This window comes from Hippoglossus stenolepis, chromosome 7, assembly GCF_022539355.2.
Source record: "Hippoglossus stenolepis isolate QCI-W04-F060 chromosome 7, HSTE1.2, whole genome shotgun sequence".
Taxonomy (NCBI): Eukaryota; Metazoa; Chordata; class Actinopteri; order Pleuronectiformes; family Pleuronectidae; genus Hippoglossus; species Hippoglossus stenolepis.
The window spans coordinates 12,660,287-12,671,819 of NC_061489.1; the positions used below are offsets into that span (position 1 = coordinate 12,660,287).

Sequence of the window (11,533 nt, forward strand, 5' to 3'; positions counted from 1 at the left end):
ACAGCTTGTTGTGATGTTTTGTTTTCTTAATTATGCGTTGAGCAGATTCTCTCTGGATTCTGATTGGCTGTCAGCAGTAGCTCCTCTAAAGTCAAATGAGGTGAAAACTCGAAAATATGCAGACACTGGAATGTTCTGACCTCAGTCGGCCTGAGGGCAAAAACTAATCCATGTGCAAGAGACAGAGCAGCTGAGAGGAGTCACATGACACTGAGGAGAGCCAATCAGATCCGAGTTTATAGTAATGTTTTTGGTTACTTGGAAACCCCCAGAATCAGCAGCAAAAAAAAAAACTTTCCGACAAAAATCAATAACATCGGAATTCGAATTTTGAAATGTGATTATATAATATCAGTCAGCCTCTCACTGTGGATGACAAAGTAAAGAGACATCATGAAACAGGAACTTCAATGTTTGTGGTGCTCTCGCATGTGTGAGGTGGGCGGGTCTCCGCTGGACCGAAGGTGATACCAACCGCTTCCGTGAACCAATCAGGATTAAGCTTAACATTTGAATCCAAACATGATGAAGGTCACATCTGCTCCAACCACACCTGCACGGACGAATAGAGTAGAAGAATGAATAATACTTAATGACAGGTACATGTTTTCAGAGCCAGTAAGACCTCCACTGTTAAAGATGGACTCGGTATAATGTGCTGGTGATGGAGAATGTAGTTTTTCTAGAGTAAACAATGTATCTGCGAAGAGTTTGTACTGTTTCCTTCTTCATTTCTAATGAAAACTGCCCAAACACGTGAACATGAGGCCTCATCGCCTTCATCCATTGGTTTGTATCAGTCTTCAGTCTCAACACATGAGGAGTCAGAGCTGATTTTTTAATTATTCATATTTGTCATGTCAAATGACCATGTGAAAACAATTGTTGTGAAGTTAATTCAGGTTTAGTGGAGATCATGAACTTTCCTATGAAGAAATCAGGGATCAACTAGTTGTATTACACGTGATCATTATCTCGTTTGCTCAAACATTTTGGTCCCCACCGGCGTCACATTTTCAAAACACAGGCTGAAACGGAAGCAGGCAGGAAATGACACAATAACACGCACAGAACACGAAACGTGTGTCGTAATGAATTCCCCTTAAACATAAAGGACAAAGGATATGCTTTCAATCAATCATGACACCACATACAACATAAGACAGCTCATTATGAACCAGCTCAGCTTCACTTGTGACTTATGCTTGTGCCACTAAATCATTACAGTAGTTTGTGGCCAAAAAAGGCAAACAATCATATCCCAGGATTATTTTACTCTGTAGCCTTTCTGCTCTTTTTACTGCACTGTGTTGGGATACAGTCAAAAGAAGAGACGTGTTCTAATAAACGTTCATTCATCTGATTCTTGGAAGCATTTATGTGTCCATGAACTGTCCACACATTGGGACATTCTACACGGTCAGGCCTTTGTGCTGCAGCCTCTCCTCAGCAAAGATCCAACATGAAGATTTTAATCCAAAATCAGAAATACTCCAAATGTTCTGCAGTCACTTTTTTCAAAAACTTTAAACACAGAAAGGCAGAGTATCGTAAATAAGAATAATCTGAATTACTATAAACATTTAAAGTAAAGACACCAAATGGGTGGAAATATAGAAAAAAAACAACAGAAGTGGAGGGACATGGTGAATGGAGGGGCCAGATGAGGGTGAGGCCAGGAGTCGGGGGCGCGCCTCCAGCCTGGCCCTGATGTCTCTCTTCTCGTGAACGAGCATGTAAACACCTGCCCACTGCAGGGGGACAGACTGTCTGCTGGAGCGGTGTGTGTCCTCTGTCTGTGTCCTGTGTGTGTGTCCTGTGAGCGGGATGGCGGATGGAGAATTGTTCGCATTGGAGGATCCCCAGGCTGTGGAGGCGGGACCGCGGGACCACAGGAGGCTGACCCGGCTGTACTGCATGAACGGCGGACACCACCTGCAGATCCTGCCCGATGGGACGGTGCAGGGCCGGAGGGAGGATGGAGACGCTCACAGTAAAGACTGCAGCGCGCACGCACACACACACACACACACTGGTCCTTTACCGCTGGTTTAAGAGCAGCAAATAAGACACAAGCCCATTAAATTACTACATATATGGACACGTGAACACTGACACATTGAAGGTGAAAACACGTGATTTCTCCATAATGTCAAGGTCATGCTATAAACATGAAGATAGTTGGTCTTCGTCAGTTCTGTAATTTATTTCATGTTTATTTCCCCTTACTTGGCACTTAATTGTTAAATCTATCTATCTATCTATCTATCTATCTATAAATATATCCATCATTGTATATATCTATCTATCTTTCTATCTATCAATACATGTATCCATCTATCCATCTATCTATATATATATATCCGTCTATCTATCTGTCTATCTATCCATCCATGTATCTATCTATCCATCTATCCATCTATCTATATTCATGTAGTTATTTAACTCAGTGAGGACTGTTACTGTTGCCGTAGTGATAAATAATAATAAACAATAGCAGTAATGACGAAACATGTCATCTTCAGTCGTTTGAACCCGACACAGAAAGCTCAGATTGAACCTTTTTCTCATTCGTCTCCGTCCAGATTAGAAAGTGACCCGTGTTTTAGCCGAGGTGTGTTTGTGGTCTTCATTCGTGTCGTTTCCTTTCACTTCCCGTCAAACAGCTGTTTTAAAGATCCGGTCTGTGGACAGAGGTGTGGTGGTCATCCAGGGGACAGAAGCTGGCCGATATCTGGCGATGAGCGATGAGGGACGTCTGTACAGCTCAGTGAGTATCTGCCCGGGATGAGTGATGTGACAGTGAATCAGACTATTAAACTTAACGATAGTTCTGATACCATTTTTGTCTTATATGATACCAGGACTGCGTACTGGCCAATTGGAGTACTGATAGCAATACCTGGACTTTGTTTTTGTGCTGAAGTACAGATCAGATACCAGTGTGTTTACACATCCAGAAATCACTTCTCCTTCATACCTCTAAAACAGGTCTTGCCAGTGGCTGTAAAACACAAATGCTTTTTTGGAGCAGCATGAAGAAGTAGTGGTGATTTCTGGGAAAAGACAATTGCAGTTTTATTTGTGAAACTAACATACTTCCAAAAAAACTTGGAATTGGATCAGTACAGAGATACACGTCCTCGCCAATGCCCCATCCAGCGTTTCCAGCCGTATCAGAGGCATTAGAGGAGCCATCAGCTTGTTTCCCTGTGTGTTTCTCTCTCAGCCCACAGTCTCTGACGAGTCGTACTTCCTGGAGAAACTGGAGGAGAATCACTACAACACATATCGGCCTCAGAAGCATCAGGAGAGCAACTGGTACGTGGCCCTGAAAAAGAACGGAAAACCTAAACTGGGTCCAAGAACTCACATCGGGCAGAAGGCCGTCTTCTTTCTGCCCCGCCAGCTGGACGGCTCTGGGGAGTAGAAGAAGAAGAAGAAGAACAACAAGAAGAAGAAGTTCACCTCAACACGCAGCGATTACCTCGACCAAAATGGACCAGAAGCTGCTGTAGGACAGATTTGTGTGTTTGTAAAATAAGACTTGGTGAGAAAGTGGTTGAGGAGATGCTGGTCGTTTTTAGGGAAAGGACTAGATCGTGCTTTTATTGTTTCAGACAAAAGGTCTTCGTCCCTGCAAAAAGGAATTTGAGCTTAAACATTGCACTTATCTTTTTTCATCCTCACGCATCCACTTTACTGAACAACTCCATGTCATCTCTATTAGCAACTTAACTACATTGCTACTGTTCGTCTTAAACAGAGAAGAAGCTAAGTGAGCCAAGTAATTGTCCTATTATGTGATGTTATTTATATTAACATAGAGGCATTGTACACAATTATATCCTATTTATAGAGACTATATTATAGAGGAAAAAAGTGTAGAGTGTGTAGTGCTGGTAAATGTTTATTTATCCAACATATCCTAACGACTGAGAACTTGTTTCCAGATGTCAGTGAGATTTGGCCAAATGTTCGGCCCAACAAGTCGTTTGTCATGTGGATGAAGTACTGGTTACAGGAGCGGTTTTAAAAGAGTTACTGGGACCTGAGGAAAATGTCCGAACTGTGCCGTTCTCTCAAACTACTGCATTTACTTGAATGTTAAGATGACACATGTAAATGTTTGACTGCGAATGTTGCAAGCGTGGTGGAGGTCATGGGCTTTTCTCTATATATTTGCATTTCGATTTGTGCTTGAGGGAAAAAAAGATAAGCTTTACCAGACTTTTGGATGTTTCATATTCTCCGCAGTTACACGTTGCTGCCCCTTGTGTAAGATTACTGTGAAGTATGTGACGTCCATGACAGGGTTTCCCCTGCATTAATACAGATGAGAGGCCAATGAGAAGCCCTCCTCTAATAAGTGCTATCCTAGTTATGCAATGAAATATTTCTGTCAGTGCTTTTTAAGAAAGAGAACATTCTTGTGTTTCTGAGCTGCGTCCCGATTTTATTTTATTTTTTTAAAGCGAATCACTGAACCTGAAATAAAAATTCTAGGGGAAACACAGCGTGACATTTTCTGCTGCTGACTTGCAAAATCAAGCAACTCCACAACTTTCCTCACTTAAGGTTCTTAATACTGACCTGAAAATGAAACCTGTTAATAATTAAATAACTAGAATCACCGGCCTGCAGTTGTACGTCCCTTCAGGTGATCCTCACATGTTGCAGTCACAATAATGAGGTCACTGTGACCTTCGGCCACGGAAATCTAATCAGTTTATCTTTGACTTCAAGTGACATCTTGTTAAATTGAATATCTTTGACTTGAGATATGATGTTCAAGGGACAGATACATGTGTTGTGTGGTCACAGTGACCTTGACCGTCAACCACCAAGTTCTAATCAGTCCATCTGTGACTCCGGCAGAACCTTTGTACCACATCGGAAGAAAATTGTGAATGCATGTCCACCCCTCTGTAACACATCGATCAATAATCCAGACAACTCCAGAGGTGACTCGTTAAAAGTGACATTTATTTAACACTAAATGATTTCTGTACAGTTTCATAACAACAAAACCCCAAAAGGCTGCAGCTCTACGTCACACAGAAAAAAAGCATAATGAGTTTGAATCAAAGCCGTTGGAGAAGTCTGAAGTTATCGGTCATCATGAAAGAGATTATTATCCTGACGCGCTGCTTCCTCCAGATTATAAAACAGGAACTAACTCCTGCACCGCTGCGTCATTTATTTCATGATCTTTACGTTGGGAGATTTGATGGGAGCATCCTTTGGATTTTACCGGCTATGTTTCTAAAAGTGCACCTGCATACAACATTCTTCGATATACATTTAATACCCACAATATAGCTAACATTTTACACCCGATGAAGACTTATCTAAAGAAAAAAAGAAAAATCATAACAAGCCCTTCCCTCAGATTCCCCCCCCCTTCCCAACTGTCAATTAGATCTTAAGGCAAAAACCCAGCTGGAAAAGGAATTTGAGCTTTGAGATAATGTGATCCGAACGCTGCAGCGAGATCATTAACAGCTGAAACCCTGACAGCCAAAGACTCCCTTCTGTAATCACAGAGCTTCTCCGCCGACAGTGAATGTGCTGCCGACTCCACTGACTCACCGAGGAGTCGTGGGGGGGGGGTCACGCTGTTGCATCCAAATGAGCTTTTGAAGGACGCAAACCAAAAAATGTGCTCGCACGCCCAGAAAAATCCTCTCAGGTTGTCATCCCATCACTGTCAGCCGAGGTTCCACTCGAGGGGGTTTGACATTTGTTGTCGTCTGGTTTTTGAATTACAGGTTGTTCTTGTTTTTAGGAGAATGCATTATCTCGGATCATATGGGGAACTTAAACTCTTTTTCCCAAGGTGGATAGTTTTACCTGACTTTACATCAAAACATTTAACAGGCAAAAATCATAACATCTGACACATGGCTGTCGTTTCTGTGCTCCACTGACGCTGCATCTGAATCACAAGCATGAAGTTGTTAATAATGACGATGCCCTTGATGAACAGTTCTCCTCCCTTCAGTTAGAGAACAACACTGCCCCCTTCTGGATAAAGAGGGCAACACTACTTAAAGCCAACAGGTGAGAGTGATGCGTATATAAGCATTCACGACCTAATAATTAAAAAGATGATAATTACGTGTATGTGGCATCTAAAAACATCCTATAATAGTTGCAATAAAACCTTAAGTGCGGATTACAAAGTGTGTTACATGCTATGACGAGTCTACAGAGTGCTGTATTAATTCGTACCTGTTGGCTTCAAGTGTCACCAACATGAGACGCTCTCCATTAATTGACCTTAAGGGCAGACGCATGCTACCATCAAATTATATAAGGCTTTACTTTTTACATTACAGACTGAGATGTAATTAGCACTTAACATTCACCACTAATGATTACACTGAGGGACTATCACCGTTAACATTTTCTCTTCCATTAATAAAATTTCAAAAACAAAATAAAGAAGTGATATAATTCCTGAATATTTTATCGAGAGTCGTCTTCATCTTATGCGTCTTCAGTTTAAATCGGACTCGTCACAGAGTCACTGCTTATGTTGATGGTATCCAGTTCTTCCACTTCCACCGTCCTGAGGTTGTGTTATGAGAAAAAGCACAAAAAAAAAGAAAATCCGATTTAAAAATGCCATTTCAGCTAAATCACTTCCATATTTATGATGTGTGGTGGGATTTAAGGGATTCTGCATAAATAACTAATACAATTTGATTTCAGCCACAGATCATTTCCTTTTTTTTTAAAATTTATTAAATATGTACATTTGTAGACTAAGATTACATGGATTTCTGCTTGTAGGAAGATATTTCTACAGATTTTATATACCATCTTCGTATAAAATCATTAACTGATGAAAAATTAAGGGATTTTGCTCCCTCTTCTTCACTATGGATCAAGTTTGTCATCAGGGACATGAAACACTATGTAAAGCTGATTTAAGGGATAGTTCACCAAAAAATTTGGTGATTCAAACTTTTTAGTCTACTTACTTTTTAGAGCAATGTCAGATCTCTTTTTAGCCAAACGGTTCAGGCCCTACAGAATCTGATGATGAGTGTAACCACAACATTGTGCATCGTGTCTTACCTCTAATAGATGAAGAGTACCCTTGTTCGGGGAAGAGTGGCATAGGCGGGGTCGGCTAGTTTCCTCACTCTGGAGTAGTTCACGAAGCCTCTGATGAACAGCATAAAGCCTGACGTCCAGAGAAACACGACATCATACAAGACGTTAAACTCAAACATCACAAGACAAATACTGAAATGTAAATCATGAAAAAAAAAAAAGGCATTTGTTTATCAAAATAATGTCTTTCACTTACCCAGTGCCAGGAACACCCACCACAACCAGTACTGTCCATCAAAGTAACCAGGGAAGTAGGTGGAAAACTGTGGAAACAAGAGAACGTCTGTCAGGGATGTTCAGAGCATCAGTCTTCCTGTAAAGTAATACCTCTAAGAAGTACAGTAACAGTAGTTGTAGTGATCGTGCACCTTGACACCACTGAACAGTCAAGTAGTAGCTGAACTGGTTGTGCTGCATGTTAAGTACACAAATCTCACCCTGACAATAAGAACCCATTTGATGAGGGACAGGCCGAAGCCGGAGATGGCGCCGTATCGACCAGCGGCTGACGTGGTCAAACAGAACGACAGGAAGAAGCCAATCCAGTTGAAGAGGAAAGCCACTGGTGACGGAAAAGACGTTCATTAATGAAATGGTTCAACACTTGGTCAAATAACACAAAGCTGCTTTGGACCACGAAAAAATAAATATGGCTTTTTCACAGTGTGATTGATAGAGTAAGAAATTCTTATCAAAAGACATCATTTATATTCTTGAATGAATCTATCTAGCTGCTCCATACAAGTGTAAGCTAGAAAACAAACATGTGCATTGGGTGGACTGGTTTTTACACCCAGGGGATTATCAGCATTCTTTGAGCAAAGAAAACAACATGTAAGACCATCTGAGCCCCCCCACCTCTAGTTCTAGTAAGATTATGATTCCCCCCCCTTTAAGTGGCCCCAACACTTCATACTCAACAAATGCTAAAAAAGAAGGCAGAGAGCCTCTTTTTCACCAGTGAACAGATTTATTCATATACTTCATATAAATAACTAATCAGCAGAGAGTTAGAAATCAGGACGTGACACTGAAAGTCAGTTAACTCTTAAAAACTGCACAAGTCAACTGAAGTGGTTCTTACTGAAGAACGTGAGCATGAAGATGCCGTCATTTCCTATTCGCAGCTGATCAGCATCTTCAAAGTCATCTCTGGCCACGAAGTCGTCCTCCTGAACCAACAGCAAGAAATAACGAGGATACATTATCATTAGACGAGGTTACTAGGAATATATCGACATGATGTTTGTGAATGAGATGGACTTACCGTGACTCTTCCAGGGACCAGAGGGACAGCGGTCTCTGCTTTGCTTCTCTCAGCTTCGTCGTACGAGGGCAGAGTGGTGGCAACACTGTACGATGGAGGGTTGGGAAATCTTCCTCCATCTTCCTTGTACTCAAAGAAAGCTGCAGAGGAAACAGGCAAATGTTGATACATCATTTATGTAGACTGGGCTAGGTGCGGTTTCGGCTGGAAAAGTCTGAGTTATTTAATGTTAACTGGTTCATAGATGTCTGACTGCTGACAGACAAGAATCTACTTTCACTTCCTCCAAAAAGCAGGGGAATGGCAGAGAATCCTAAACTGAGAAGAGGGAGGGATCATTTACAGCAGGAAGAAAGACATTAGCTGTTTTACTTGAGGTTATCTGGCACATGTGGCAGCAATCCACACTCCTAAATTGTGTTTCTTCAAACACAAACAACATTTAACCTGATCACTGGACCCACCCAGGAAGAGCTCCAGGCTGCACCCACTTGTGCAACGTGTTGACCTCCACCCTCTTGAGAAGAGAGATGGAAAAACATCAGCTCTTTCTTAAAGGCCCTGCACAAAAGCTCCTTCTCTCTGCAACACTGCACTAACACTTAGAGGTCTACAGACATATTAAATATTGATTATGTCTCTGGGGTGCTGGTGCTTTTGGCTTCAGTATTTCTATTGTAGGATTTTAGAGGACATTGTTTATAGAATGATCTTAGAGATTTTCTTTAGTTGGCGAAATAAGGTTTTGGATAGCGCAAACAGAATAGCTTACATTTAAAATACAATACATTCAAACTATATTTATGAAACCAGCTACAAAAATAAAATATTTTTAAGTGAATGAAATTAAAGGCACACTTGTGATTTTCAGCAATAATGTGACAGAGTGGAAACAAATGATGAGTTTATTTTACTTTTGCTTCTTTACTAAATTTCACTGCAGGTATTGCCAACACTGTTACTGATATACAATCATGTTACAATTCTCACTTTACTGGAGAATTATTATTAATTTGGCAATAATACTTCAGGACGTAAATACTAACACTTCCTACTCTGCTTTAGAGTTACTGAACATTTAAGAGTAGGTGCTTGAGCTGTGAAGCTCCCTGACCTGCATTCGCTGCAGTAACGCTGCTGTAGGGCGGGGGTGCGTCCGGGGCCGGACCCTCCTGGGATGGCTCCTCCTCGTTCACCAGCTGCAGGAATGTTGACAAATGGCAACACAACCTGGGTCAGACTTACATTACGGCCTTTAGGAAAACCTTGCAGGTAATATGACAACATTTATAAATATCATTAGATAACAGAAGTTTGCCCGCTGTTTCTGTGCCATTCATACAGTGGCAGCTCACCCTCGAAGATTTCTGGTTTTATTAAACCATTTAAGACAAAGCTGCAGGTCAATGGGGAGGAGGATTTGTGGATATGTTGTTTGAGGAAGTATCCTGATTGTATGTTTGTCCTTAGCCTGCAGTCGCTTTCTCATTTGACTAAACAGCTTACTAGTTAAAAATATATAGACAAATACAGCGTATTGTGAAGGTAGAAGAAGGCCTGGACTATTAAACTATCAACAATTCTCACAATATACTTACATATACTACATCAGATTTGTAAAAATGTTTTAATGTTTATCAAGCGTTTCTCCAGTTTAAAACCAAAACCTAGGGGCCAAAATCAGTTTTTAAACGTAAAAATAAATAATAATGTGACATTTATCTCGATAATTATCAACATCAATTGAAATCTAAATTTGTATCTTAATATATTTTTGGCCATATCGTCCTGTCGTGGGTAGAATAAGGTCAGAGCCCCTCGTGGTTTGCACATCCACCTTCTGCTTGGAACATGTAAATACAGGATGTGTACAGGTGGATTGTGCTGATGCAACATATAACATTAGGCGACAAATGTCCACGATAGACGTGTGTGCAACACGGTCATTTCAAAGTAGTAGAGATAGGATGCACCGAATTCCATGATAGTGACCTAAGACACATCGTTAGAACTACACAGCACAAAGTGAACTACACACCAGGCACAGACACACACACACCAATGTTAACAGGTGAGAGGGCTGCGGCTCCATGTCAGTTTCCTGATCCTGTCTCGTCTATGCAGGGTTTGTGTTAGTGGACTGGAGACTGATCCAGATCCATCAGGACAAAGTATCCCCACACACACACCCAGGCCTGACATCACCAGGTGACAGGAACTAACTAGCGGCCGGGGGGGGCAAACAGGCTCCATGTTACATGACAGGAATTCATGTTGGTATATTGGTTTGGTTTGATATCAGCCTGAGCCATCTCTCGACAGATCGGGGCCTGGCAGTCAACAAGTGTCGGTGGAGCTCGCTGTTGTCTCCGGTGATAGGCTCGCGTTGCCTGGTGTTAGCATCCAGCTAACTGTTAGCTGCTTTCTTTTTTTTCTAGCGTAGCAGCAAACGCTTTACCTACCTCCTGATACCGGACGTTGCTGTTTTGTTCCGCCATAGTGGAAGCGGAGCGAGAGATTTAACACGTCCTCTTTTTCCTCTTCACCTCCGAAAATGTGTTATCTAGAAGGGAACGTCGCCTACGAAGCTGCGGGGTTAAAGCTGTCTTCAGTCGGCCATCTCCTGCTGCCTTCTCCCCTCCTGACCGGAGCTGGCTGCGCTGCTGCCTTCACGGACTGTGGGAAACTTCACTCACAGGTTGCACCGCACAGGAAGGACTGGACTACACGGGTGACATCTCTTTATATACAGTCTATGGGGGCGATAAGCCTGAAGTGGCGGCCTGTGTCAGCAGTAATACAACTACATCTAAAATACAAGCGTACACCAGTACAAGTTCTTACGGAGTTACTGAAAAACCTAAAAAGTTGTTTAAAATCTTGTCATTTTTGAGCATAAATACAGTTTCCCTTGTCGATCGGCCACTTCTACAGTGTTGTTATAGTGTAGATTACATTACTGCATCTCCAACATTATGGGCAGCTTTCATATTTTGTAGTTCATCAAAATAGAAACTTTATGCAATTGAAATCCATAGATAATTGATTGATTAACAAAGCATTAGATATTACAAACTGATCATTATCTTATTATTTAACTGCAAATGAGTAGGTGACTTCTATAGTGATTTTATAATATAA

The 11,533-nt window shown here is 41.4% G+C and overlaps 2 protein-coding genes across 2 annotated transcripts; one reads left to right on the plus strand and one right to left on the minus strand.

Moving 5' to 3' along the window:
- The first annotated feature begins 73 nt into the window (after nt 1-73).
- Nucleotides 74-4,512, plus strand: fgf1a (fibroblast growth factor 1a). Its single transcript, XM_035162023.2, has 3 exons — nt 74-1,993; nt 2,667-2,770; nt 3,230-4,512. Exons 1-3 carry the CDS (start codon nt 1,828-1,830, stop codon nt 3,428-3,430), a joined length of 471 nt encoding a protein of 156 aa, XP_035017914.1. The 5' UTR covers nt 74-1,827; the 3' UTR covers nt 3,431-4,512.
- Nucleotides 4,513-4,965: 453 nt separating this feature from the next.
- ndfip1 (Nedd4 family interacting protein 1) lies at nt 4,966-11,084 on the minus strand. The gene is made up of 8 exons (XM_035162022.2): nt 10,855-11,084; nt 9,507-9,591; nt 8,393-8,532; nt 8,210-8,297; nt 7,563-7,687; nt 7,322-7,388; nt 7,087-7,195; nt 4,966-6,574 (listed from the first exon to the last, which is right to left on the minus strand). The coding sequence occupies exons 1-7, from the start codon at nt 10,888-10,890 to the stop codon at nt 7,089-7,091; spliced, it is 648 nt and encodes a 215-aa protein (XP_035017913.1). The 5' UTR covers nt 10,891-11,084; the 3' UTR covers nt 4,966-6,574; nt 7,087-7,088.
- Between the last annotated feature and the right edge of the window lie 449 nt (nt 11,085-11,533).